This window comes from Gadus macrocephalus, chromosome 13 (assembly GCF_031168955.1).
Source record: "Gadus macrocephalus chromosome 13, ASM3116895v1".
Taxonomy (NCBI): Eukaryota; Metazoa; Chordata; class Actinopteri; order Gadiformes; family Gadidae; genus Gadus; species Gadus macrocephalus.
In genome coordinates this window covers 20,587,190-20,600,152 of record NC_082394.1, presented here as the reverse complement: position 1 = coordinate 20,600,152, position 12,963 = coordinate 20,587,190, and the positions used below count along the sequence as shown (strand labels likewise).

The following is a 12,963-nucleotide window of genomic DNA, read 5'->3' as shown; positions in this document are numbered from 1 at the left end:
TGTGTACGTAATATTGCAAATGACTGAGGTACAAATAGTGTACCTCAGTCTAACTACTCTGCCTCATACCTGACTCCGGCTTTCAACTGAATGAATATGCCCCACTTTCTTTTGGCAGCAGTAGCCCAGGGGTTTAGGCAAGTCCATTTGATTCCCAGCTCACCTTACTGTGTGTGTGGAGTTTTCCCTGAGCAAGGTGTCAGACCCTGACCCTGCCGTGGTGTGTGAATGTGTATGAATGTTTGTATGAATTTGTGTATGAATGTGTCTGTGGATCTGATATGAATGTGTGTATGGATGTGTGTAGGTCTGTGTGTATGTGTGTATGAATGGTTCTATAAATGTTTCTGTGAATATGTGTATGGATGTGTGTGTAGGTATGCGTGGATGTTTGGATGAATGGTTTTATAAATGTGTGTATGAATGTATGCATGATGGTGTGTGTGGATTTGTGGATGAATGGTTGTAAGAATGTGTGTATGTAATGGTGAACGTGAGGCACTAATTGGAAAGCGCTTTGAGAGGCTTCAGGTCAGAAGAGGTCTGTACATCAGAAGTGGGCAATTATTTATCATTGGTGGCCCCATAAGAAATTCCAAAATGCTATCAGGGCCGAGGAAATTCTGTAATTTCTTAACAATGAGATTGGACTATAGAACATATATATTTATTTTTTTTGGAACCGCGAATTCCAAAATGTGTTTACTTTGACAAAGTCATACACACATGAATACACTTTCAGATCGGCAGCAACACACTACTCTACTTTATATAATTCACTGCAGTCTTCCATATTTACTGTTTTTATTCAGTTCCACAGAAGGCTATTTTTCACAACAACCAAAAAATCAAATTCTCAATACTGTACATAGCAGTACGATAGTTCACAGTGCTGTAAATTCAGTTTAAGCTAAAAAAATAGATAAAATAAACCAAAAATACACAGTTCTTTATGTAAACACAGAAAAACACTGCAATTGTGCGTGGGTGGGCTTATGGATCCTCGTCTTGTGTGCCGAATCCATCCATGGATTGACCTTACCTCAATGTCTCTGCAGGCCTGTTCCATTGCCTGCAGAAGAGGCATGCGGGCATGTGGTTGGCGGTCATATATTCGCCATCTTCAAGCCGAAAACCTTGTATAGGGTTTAGAAATGGCGAGTAAGGGGGCAAGTATACGACTTAAAATGTTTATGGTTGGTGTACCAGTTCTGGACCAAAACAGCCCGATGGAAACAAACATTATCCCTGACAACAACAAACCTCGGCTGCCCTGATCATTCCTATTCAGCTGCATCATGAAGTGCATCTAGAAATGTGAGCATATATTGGGTATTGTGGTGACCTATTTTTGCGTGATGGGGCTGTTACCCTCGAAGGCTTATGGAGGCAAACAATGATATATTTCCCCCGCGCTGCCCCGGGACGTGCACAATTACGCTTTGGCCTTTTTGTAGCCGGCTGAAGGAATTGGAATGGTTACATGTGTTTAAGGTATAGTAACAAAAACTTCAAGTTGTGTTACTTTGGTGTAAGCATGTGTCTATGGTGTTCAAGCAATTGAAAAAAACGGTATTATAAAATAAATAAATATGTAATTTTTAGTTATTTAAATTTTTTGGCCCTTGTTTTATCCATGTTAAAAGGAATGCAGCCCAAGCTTTGGTTTTCCTAGTTAGTCAAAAGAAGAGAGCGGTATTTCTCAATTAATTGTGAATCAAAAAATGGAGATCAAATCGGACCAGATTCTAAACGTAACGTGTGGTCGGCATTATGCACGTTAATCCTTATTCCTATATAATCCCTTTCTATAATCCTTGTCTGCCAGTTAGCTTCTCATCCATCCCCAGGCTGAGTATCTCAGTGCCTTGTTTCAGGATTAGCTTCAAACCTGTCAGAATCACGGCCTTGGGATTAAATACCAGCAACCGGTGACTTTGAAAGGGCTCATGAATTTGCTTGCCATAATTTGGAACTTCTTCAGTCACATCCTATGATATGCGTGGCCTGGCCTTCCGACCAATCAGAAGTGATGAATCCTGTCATTATGATGATAGCCGAGAGGCTACATGGAGGACTGCTCCATGACTGTTTTCTTCAGCCAGCCTGAGGTCATGAGCCTGGGTGAATGAACCGTATAATCCTTTTTAATAATCCAGTAATAGTCTCAGAAATGCTGATTAAATATAATTGCAAAAAAGGAAGAACATTTCTACAACGTAAATATATTATGGCAGGCAAGTCCTAATAATAGTAAGCAGAAAAACAACACACAACATATTGTTGGCAGAGCCACGATATAGCTCGCCAGGGAATCTTTCAAGAGTCAAATTAAAGAGCAGTCCACAATTTCTGCTCTGTTATCTTATCGCAGTCGTTTTGTTTAACTACAAGAGTGACAAACCCCAGCTGGGGTTGACTTGAATATCATGCCAATTGGTAAATAAGCCAGTGTCCTCCGTCCATGAGTCGTCTCAGTCCACATCCTGCCTGGTGTCTAAACCCCCTTGGTACCATCATTCAGAGCACCACTAATACATTTGACTATTCAGGCTAATTGTTGCCTTGATAACCCTGATTACATTTCTGTCAATACATTTTAGGTGCTGTGGGTAAGATTCAAGAAGTATTGTTTGAGTACCTATCTAACCTGTTAAAAACAGGCATCTGTCAGCTATTAGTGTGTGAAATAAGTTGACTTGGCCCCGCCTCTATGGGAAACTTTAGGATTTAGACCGCTCAAGGCTCACCAATGACCAATCAGGGCATCTCTTCCCTGATTGGTTCGGGGAATCCATCTTCCTTGTCAATCACAGGTGTGTGAAATTGCAGTTCTCGATGGCAGAGAGCGTGAGGAGGGAGCAGAGAGGGAGTGATGCTCTTTGGTTGCTGAGTAAGAACATGAGTAGGTTCTGCTGAGGGCCTGGCTGGGGTTTCAGCGTATGCCATGGTTAAATTAAAACACTATAATCTGTCATGAATAACTTCCCGTCCCTTTGCTGTCTCGTTACAGTTGACTTATCCTCCGGCTCTAACATCTTCCTGAAGCATTACTTCTCCTCCTTGCTGCAGCCTCATACTCACAGACTAATTCATGTGAAAAGTTGTAGCCTCTCGTCTGTGCTAGGATCCTTGCTTGTTTGGAGTTTGTTTCCTCAAGGAGAAGATGTTTTAGGAAGCATACTTCTGCCTCGGTCTCAGCGTGCCTTTGAGGGATTTGACTTCATGCTTGCACATGTCTTCTATTTGTAACCATAATGAGGACATTGACCCATGAGAGGCTGTTCCTTAGTGAATCCTGTGGTCATTTTCGTCTAGAGATAGAATGTTGGCTGGATACAGAAAACGCCCCCCCGATAACAAACGGCTAGAGGTCAAGTCTGCGGAATCCCTCCCTGTCTCAAACGTGAGGCTCAAGAGGCTGTTGACCCTGTCCTGGAGGGACTAATGAAGCACCCACTGGAAGCACAGGGAGGTTATCAGGCATGGAAACAGGACCAGATCATCCATTAGCATCCTAATGCTGTTCTTACACCGCACAGATTATTACTCTTTTAGGCCTCTTCTCATAGTGAACACATGAACACATGAACACATGAACACATGTAAGGGTATTGGGTAGATCCACAAACCCATGCCAATGCAGGGAGCAAGGTGTGTGATGTTGTGATCCCGCCCCCGTAGGCCTCCTACAGCCGTCCATCAGAGGGGTGTGTTGTTCTGGCCCCGCTCCCGTAGGCCTGCAACCGCCCATCAGGGGTTTGTGTTTTTCTGACCCCGCCCCCGTAGGCCTGTAACTGTCCATCAGGGGTTTGTGTTGTTCTGACCCCGCCCCCGTAGGCCTGCAGCCATCCTTCAGAGCGGCCTCCTGCCCAGCCCTAGTCAGCAGTGCGTCTGATGAAGAGCCATCGACCGCTTTGGGTTAGCCCTTCCCCTTGGGGGGGGGCTGCAGTCCTCTGCAGGGCGGAGGAATCAATAAGAAGGAGGTGTGGAGGGTGGTGTAAATCAGGCAGCCGCCTTCTGCACTATCCCCCCCCCCCCACTGGTTTAGAGAAGGAGGCAGGGAGAGGTGGGGGGGGGACATCATTATAAGATAAATAAACATCAGATAAATAACTGTCTTGTTCGTTAAGTTCATGCCAATAGGACTTCTAAGTTGAGTTTGTAAGATACTACAGCACAGCTAGAGCAGTTATGAGGTGGTGTCATATCACCTACACACACGCTGCAGTGACACACACACACACACACACAAACATACACAAATATATACACACACATACAGACACACACAACCCGACACCCACACAGACAGACAGATCTACATACACACACACACACACAGAAATACACACACCCATTAGTCATATCCTGCAAAACAAAAAGTGTATTTTGTCCCATTCTAAATTCTAGACTGGGAATATATATCAAATGACATTAGAGTGATGGAAGATACGATCTGAAGGTTTTTCATGGTAGGACAGTTCCGGACACACGCAGTATACCGTTTGCAGTTAACCGTTTGTTCCTAGCTCTCTATGATGGCTACCCAGCCGCAGGGTGGGCCGAGGGGACGTGATGGGAGGGGATTAATATTGAAAATCAGGCGTGAGTGTTGAAGAAGGCTAAGAAGGGCTCAGAGAGGTGCATCAGGCAAGATCATCATCACCAAGCCTTAATGTTGAAGGTTTTCCACTAATATGTTTATGATAATAATGTAGCAGACTCCGCAGGGCCGAGACTATAAATGTGGAATAGGAAGCTGACTGCACGGCCTAATGACACCCATCGATAGCCTGTTCATTAGCAGCCTGTTCTTCAGGGGAAGGTTACGAGGAACATCTCCATCAGCCATGGGTTCACTCTCAGTCGAGTGGTCTTTAATGCTCATTCAACATGGAACCATCTCTATGTTGAATGTTATATTTCCTTTATACATTACTAGATTATGTCAAACTACTGAAATGAAAATACTATTATTGATAAAATACTACTATACTCAGATCATTGCAGTCGTATATGTTGCGTATAGTAAGACCTTTGCACAACTTAGAAGAAGAGTATACATACAAAACGACACTCATGTTAAGATGCTACAGTGAAAGAAGAGAGGATCTCTGCTGATATGATATCATGTTCATGGACATCCACATGCACTAAACCATCCCTGAGTTATTAGCCTGTCAACGTCCTCTCGGCTCTATGAGGCCCCTCTGATGACCCTGATACGTCTGATACATACCTCAGTAGGGTCTACAGAGACCGCATGGTGGGCCCTGACGAGACCACACCTATATCCTAGGGTCACCCTGAATCCGTTCTGAATAGGGGTGTGTGTGTGTAGGTGTGTGTGTGTGTGTGTGTGTGTGTGTGTGTGTGTGTGTGTGTGTGTGTGTGTGTGTGTGTGTGTGTAGCAAGAGACAACTGGTGTGACAGCAGCGTCCTCCCCCAGAGAGTGGTCATAGAGAGAGAGGGAGGGCGAGAGCAAGGAGGGAGGAAGGGCGAGGGAGAGGAGGGAGGAAGAGCGAGGGAGAGGAGGGAGGAAGAGCGAGAGAGAGGAGGGAGGAAGAGCGAAAGAGGGGAGAAGGAAGTCAAATAAACAAGCTGAACATGGCATTTCTCTGCGACAAGGGAGCCTGTTAGGGTATTTCAGAGCGAGAGAGAGAAAGAGAGGGGGGGAGAGAGAGAGATAGAGAGTGACAGAAAGCCCAGACCGAGTGTGAATATAGTGAAGAAGGCGAAGAGGAGGGAAGAGGGAGTACTCATGTTTTATGGTTCTCGAGAAGTGATAAGGGGTGAGAAAGAGAGGTGAGGTGGTGGAGCAGGATGGCGAAAGAGAGAGAGAGACGGGCCACAGCATGGCATTCTCAAGGAGAGAGAAGAGGACAGCATTTCCTATTTCAGACAGCTACATCAGCATTAAAAGCAGGTCTCTTCTAAACCTCAGCTGCAGCTACCTCTCTCTCTCTCGCTCTCTCTTTCTCCTTAAAGAAACCTCTGAATAGTGCCCATACTCTCTGCTGCTGCTCTGTGTCCGGAGCGTATGACCAGCCCGGTGAAAGATGCTGAAGTTCCGCGTGGACAGAAGGGTGAGGTAGGTGGAGGAGTGTCAGGAGGACGAGAGAGAGAGAGAGAGAGAGAGAGAGAGAGAGAGAGAGAGAGAGAGAGAGAGAGAGAGAGAGAGAGAGAGAGAGAGAGAGAGAGAGAGAGAGAGAGAGAGAGAGAGAGAGAGAGAGAGGAAGAGAGGGAGAGAGGGAGAGAGGGAAAGAGGGAGAGATAGAGAGAGAGAGGGAGGGACTGTATGTAAGTATGTTAGGCACATAAAGATGTGGTAGCAGCATGCTGGGGGAAGCTTGGAGGTCAGGGAGGACTGCATTGCAGTGTTGCCGGGAGCAGGCGCACTGCTTTGACACTGTTTAGGGCGTCCATGTGTGTGCCTGTGTGTGTGGCTGTGTGCGTGACTTGAGGATGGAGAGCGGAAGAGAGAGAGAGAGAGGGGGGAGAGAGAGGGGAGATAGAGAGAGAGAGAGAGAGAGAGGGACAGAGAGAGGGAGAGAGTATTCCTAATGGTAGATGGTTTGTGTGTGAGGTATTCTGTGTGTAACTATGAGTTGAGTTGCTACTGTCTGAGTGCATAGTTAATAACAGAAGCCTCAACCCGGTGGGGCTGAGGATGGGGAAGGGCTGTTCTCTCTTCCAATGGCAGAGCAGCTCCCTACTTTCCAATTCACTGTTGTTGTGGCATGCAGTGCTCCTCCTGCCTAGGTTTGCAGGTTTGCAGGTTTGCAGTGAGGTACAGTGACGACACACACATGCAGCCTAGTTGAAGCAACGTACAACTGGACCTGATGCCAACACACACACACTCTATCGCTCTATCAGACACACACACACAAACACACACACACACATACACATACACATAAGTAGACACACACACACACTCTCTATCTCTCGATCACACACACGCACGCACGCACGCACGCACGCACGCACGCACGCACGCACGCACGCACGCACGCACGCACGCACGCACGCACGCACGCACGCACGCACGCACGCACGCACGCACACACACACACACACACACACACACACACACACACACACACACACACACACACACACACTATATCTCTCTATCATACACACACGCACACGCAAGCACACGCACACACACATACACATAGGGAGACACACACACACTCTATCTCTCGATCACACACACACACACTCTCTATCTCACGATCAAACACAAACACACACATTCACACACACACACACACACATACACACAAACACACACACATACACATTAGCAGACACACAGACACATTCTCTATCTCTCGATCACACACACGCAAGCACGCACGCACGCACGCACGCACGCACGCACGCACGCACACACACACACACACACACACACACACACACACACACACACACACACACACACACACACTATATCTCTCTATCATACACACACGCACACGCAAGCACACACACATACACATAGGCAGACACACACACACTCTATTTCTCGATCACACACACACACACTCTCTATCTCGCGATCAAACACAAACACACACATGCACACACACACACATACACACAAACACACACACATACACATTAGCAGACACACAGACACACACACACACTCTATCTCTCGATCCAACACACACACACACACACACACATGCACACTCTCTATCTCTCTATCAAACACACAAACACACACTCTCTCACTCATTCACTCGCTCACACACTCACTCACTCACTCACTCACTCAAGAGTGTGGCTATGGGCTAGTGTAGCCAGCGGTTATTACAACCTCTTGAAAGGCCTGCTGTGTTTATGCTGCAGACATTAGTTTAAAGCCAATGTTTTGATCATTTAACTTCAGCAAATTTTCCTGACAGTCCAAAAGGAGCTCTCCATTGTAAATGCAGCAGAGAGACAGAGTGATCACTCTGTGTGTTTACCTCTGACCGCATCGGACATCACTGAGATGGGAACACGTTCATCATGTTTGGCTCCTCCGGGCAGGGATGCTGATGTGGAATGTTGGTAGTTAGCACTTATTGTATGTCGTACGTCCTTGCAATAATTGACCTTCTTATTGTATGTTGTACGTCCTGGCACTTAATTTACATTCTTATTGTATGTCGTACGCCCTGGCACTTAATGAACATGAACTTGGAACTTGTTTCAATAAACATCATTACTGTACTTTCTTCTGACAAATGTACTTATTCTAAGTCGCTTAGGATAAAAGCATCTGCTAAATGCCCCAAATGTAAATGTAAATTCTAGGCATCTGTAGTGCTGTGAGCAGTGTAGAGCCACTGGTTGGGACAGGCCTTTATTGGGATTCTTTAATCATGTCCCCGTGAGGGGTTTCATGGAGATGAAGAAGGTGTCTTCTCAGACAGAATGAGTGCAGATTCTGCCTCTCTCTCTTTTCAAGGGATGACTTGTGGCTGTTTGATGATGATGAAGGAGGGACGGATTATAAGGCATCTCACAATAATAATTTCAATCTTCTCTCTTCTCTGTTTCCAGTCAGAATGAACCCAGCGGATATGCAGTGAACCACATCCAGTGGGAGGAGCCTAAACAAATACACACATATCTGCAGTGAGTCACACACACACTCACACACATCCACACGCACACTGAGTGATGAGTGGTACAGACACCGGAGTTAGCCCCCTACTCTAGTCAGTGTTATGGGATCTTAGGTGACCACAGGGAGCCAAGACCTCGCATTAACATCTCAAACGAAAGACAGGCCTCTTCAATGTCTAAGGCATTGTGGGTATTATAGAGGCCAGAGGGATGAGCGCCCCCTACTGGACCATCAACACCTTTTCCAGCCCCAGCTGGTCTCTCATCCAAGGTAAGAGCAGGACCAGGCCTGCTGTGCTTCAAGAGGAGACGGTATTACCATGCCACTCATAAATGCCTGTGACCCCCCTGCGGTATCTGATGAATGAATTGCATGATGCCTCTGCTCTGTCCTTCAAGGAGCTGGGAGCTGGAGATGAATGGGAAGGTTGCAGGGAGAGCGGCCGGCGCCACCAGTAACGTCAATGATTCTAACTCCAACCAGACCAACAGGGGGTCCGACATGGCCCCGGAAGCACAGCCGAACGCAAGGGTGAGTGGTGGACGGTAGATTGAATAGGAGTTTATAGAAGATGTTGAACAGGTGGATTATGGTTTAGGTTGAGGACTTGCATGCCACAGGGGTTGGGTTAGCGGTTGTCTGTCGGCTCCAGTGTGGGCTCCTTGTTTCCTCGGCAGGCGCGTAATTTGCGGGGGGGTTAGGGGGGTCAGATTAGATTGTTAATCAGATCTGATTGTTAATCAGATTAACAAAAATAAGAAATATTCTGAATGAATAACTTGTTTGTTTTCGTTATTAATTTCATTACCCAGCAAGATAGTATCATGTTTTAATCATCTGTAATGTAACCCCCCCCCCCCCTCCCCGCACGCCCACCGACTACTTGGTATTACCCAACCCGTTATCTCTACCAAAACGTACTATTTCACTGTGTGTCACTGTGATGAATAGTTGGAGAAAGACAGGTTCATGCTAACTGAATGTGGAGATGAAAAGTACACTGAAAGGCAGCCAGACAACAATTAATCATTGTTGGTCGTCGACACCAGCCAAAAGGAGTAAACATCCTGACGAAAAGGAGTTAAATACCCCTATTGTTATACCATGGTCTGGGGGAATGCTCAATTCTGATTGGCTGCAGGGTGTGCATTAACCCGGATTATGCCCTTCGAGGTCCATTAGTTCTGTCACTTAATCCATGTTTATTTGAATGGGACATTGACCCTCGGGAACGAATAATCAGATATTCTGACCCATCCCTAGTAGATAACTGAATATACTAGAAAAATGGGAACATGTAGATAGTGTACATAGCTGATAGTTGAGGGTTGTACCTGGGTCAATGTGAGGTGTGCACCTGCCTGGGTGAGGGTTTAGATGTTTTCCTGGGTCAATGTGAGGTGTGTACTATAGTCTGCTAGCATTACTATAATTGCTGGCAGAATAGACGTCAGTATAGCATCCTGTTTCTTTTAGTCAAATACTTGGTATGTGTGTTAAGTTGCAGCCTAATATATTTACAGATAGGCCTTATTTTGTATTTACATGCTTTTGTTTAGATTTTGTTAGTTTGAACTGGTGATGCCCACCAATATGTGAAATCAGTTTGCCATGTTCAGAATAGAGGTGCAAGCTGCCCTCCAGTGTGCCACCCTGTATTGTGTGATGCATTGATAGTTCAATTGTGCATAATACATTTGCTGTATGTAGGTGCCAAAACAGTGATGCAAGTGATTCATCTTTAAGTTCTTGCGATTTCTTTCATTAGATAGTGATAACACACACAAAATCAATTAAGTGGAAGCTGCCACCGCTGGCTAGTGCTTAAACACTGAATTTAACTACTGTGTCATTATGGCATAAATAGTCAAAAAGTAGCCAAAATCAGTAGAATTATCGCAATGTATTTCTAATACAAGAACAGATAATTGGCATCTTACCTTTTACACAAGAAAATGATTCAATAAATAAATAAATAAAAAATAAATAAATAAATATGCCCCGGGTTTAACCCCCCCAATGGTAGACCCAAAGTTACGCCCTCGGGTCTCGGCACGTACTTCTGTCCCACTTCACAAAGACAGGCTACAGACTAAATACAGCTGGCCGTTTCCACGCTGAGACGCCATGTGAATCAAACAAATACAGTTTGTTAGTATTGTTTACAGAAGGCGATTTTGTTGCACAACATCTGAAAATGTATTAATGACTGAGAAACGTTCTGTATTTCAATAGGCTCCATTCTGCTTCAGCTAATGATCGGCTGAGAGACTTGCTGGATATATAATATAAAATATTAATAATATAATAATTGGTAGGATGGCTCTTCAAAGTGTCTATGTAGCGCTCCACCTAGAAGTGATGAGAGCTGCTCTCGGTTTTGCCCTGAATCACCCCATCAGCTGCTTGGAGAACCATCAAGATGTGTCCCTCAGGCCTCTTTTATATCTCCCATCCTTGTGCCTCCTCCCTCCTCTCTGTCTCCTCCCACCAGAATCCACGCGCCACCAGGAAGGCGGCCATGTTTGGGAAGCGTTCCAACTCCATGCGGAGGAACGCCAAGGCTGAGGTCACCAAGCAGGGCTGGCTGTACAAGCAGGTGAGTCCAGCCTTCAGGTCAACACGAGATAGTCAGCCCCCAGTCAGGATGACATCACACTTAGCCTCTAAGGGTTAGAGGCTTGAGATTAGAAAGCGTCCCCTAACTCTAATCACACAAGACCGATTCATTATATCATACCGCAGAGAAATAGCCCTCTTCAGTCAGACAGAGTGATTGGAGTTGAGCGCTCAGATTGGTACATAATGAGTCAGTAAAAAGCAAATATTGAAGTTTAAATTCTGTTTTTGTTTCTATACATACAAACTAAAAATTGGCAATAATAACACTGGGCCCCTCATTTCATCACTCAGACATCCTCAGAACATCTCATGATGATTACTCAGTGTTCCTCAGGTCAACGTTCTCATCACAGGATTATACAAATGCATGTCCCCAAGACCTGCATTTAAGAAATGAAAATAATAATAATTTTCACAAGCACACACACACCACACAGGTTTAAGGACCACATGTATCCATGGCACGGGCCGGGCCGCTGCTGGCCGTTTCGGTGCCCTAGGCAGCTCGACATTAAATTGTGCCCTGGACAGGACTTCCGAGCGGGGGGGGGGGGGGGGGGGGGGGCACCGGCCCTGGGTGATAGGTTACAGAATTAAGAAAAAACTCAACGGTGGGTCTCTTCATCACTAATTAATATATTGTTATAATTCAATTATTCATTATTATTTTTTTTTTTTTTAAACCTTAATTTTTGGTGCCCCCCCCCCAGGTAGGCGGTGCCCTACACACTCTGCGTACTCTGCGTATAGGGAGCGGCGGGCCTGGGCACGGGTCAACCTGGTCCTGACCTTCTGATCTTCTTTGTGTTCTTATTTTATTATTTAGAGCCTTGATATAGTGATCAACCTCCTGTTATAAATGAGTGATTGAACGTTTCTCCTCCAGGCCAGCAGTGGGGTAAAGCAGTGGAACAAACGCTGGTTTGTCCTCGCAGACCGATGCCTGTTCTACTATAAAGGTATGCTCTCTTTTCTTTCCTCATCTCTGCTGTGTCCTCTTCTGCCTCTGTTTGTCCTGTTCTGTGGTTTTGCATCTCTCCTCTCTCCTCAAAATGAAGCAACAGTGTATTGCATCTCTCCTCTCTCTCTCACCCACACACACGCACAGCCTATTAGACTCTAGATACATGCCTGTGCCTCTTTAATGTGACGTCTGACCTGTGTTATTTGGGGTCACATCGTTGCAGCACAAGTTGAAGTATTATTTTTGTCTTACCAGGCATTCCTCTTTGTTTTTGTGTGTGTGTTTGTATGTGTGTCTGTGTCTATGTGTATGTGTGTGTGTGTGTGTGTGTTTATGTCCGTGTGCATATGTGTGTGTGTTGGATTATGCACACAAATGTTCGCTTGGGTGTGTGTGTCCAAGCATGTGTGCATGTGCGTGTGTGCGTGCATGTGCACGTGTGTGTGTGTGTGTTTGTATGTCTGTATGTGTGTTTGCGTGTGTGCGTGTGATGTGAGTCATGACCAGAGGTTAACGTTACAAACTCATGAGTGTGAACTATGAATGACTATGTCACATCATCAGATTATTATTATAGTACCTGATGGTGGCTCACCACTAGGTGGTGTTAGCCAGTTAACCAAACCAGGCCTAAAGTACTTGATGGTGGCTTGCCGCAGGTGGTGTTACCTATGCTAACAAAACCAGGGGCCTCTACGAATTCTCTTTTTTGCATAGGAAATTTCCTTTCCTATGGAGACGA

At 45.5% G+C, this 12,963-nt stretch overlaps 1 protein-coding gene and 1 long non-coding RNA gene across 11 annotated transcripts in view; one reads left to right on the top strand and one right to left on the bottom strand.

Moving 5' to 3' along the window:
- The window catches only part of LOC132470079 (uncharacterized), a 222,202-nt gene that overhangs the window by 59,418 nt on the left and 149,821 nt on the right, over positions 1-12,963 (bottom strand). The window lies entirely within an intron of this gene.
- Positions 1-12,963, top strand: part of plekha6 (pleckstrin homology domain containing, family A member 6) — a 64,631-nt gene that overhangs the window by 21,206 nt on the left and 30,462 nt on the right. For 7 of the 10 annotated variants that reach the window (XM_060068206.1, XM_060068190.1, XM_060068193.1 and 4 more), the window contains exons 1-5: positions 6,048-6,094; positions 8,569-8,643; positions 9,034-9,166; positions 11,130-11,234; positions 12,144-12,216. In XM_060068206.1, coding sequence (XP_059924189.1) covers positions 6,063-6,094; positions 8,569-8,643; positions 9,034-9,166; positions 11,130-11,234; positions 12,144-12,216 — 418 coding nt within the window. In that variant the 5' untranslated portion in view covers positions 6,048-6,062. Of the gene's footprint in view, positions 1-6,047; positions 6,095-8,568; positions 8,644-8,751; positions 8,906-9,033; positions 9,167-11,129; positions 11,235-12,143; positions 12,217-12,963 lie in introns of those variants that run through there. The other 3 variants (XM_060068192.1, XM_060068200.1, XM_060068202.1) reach the window with 2 other exon arrangements.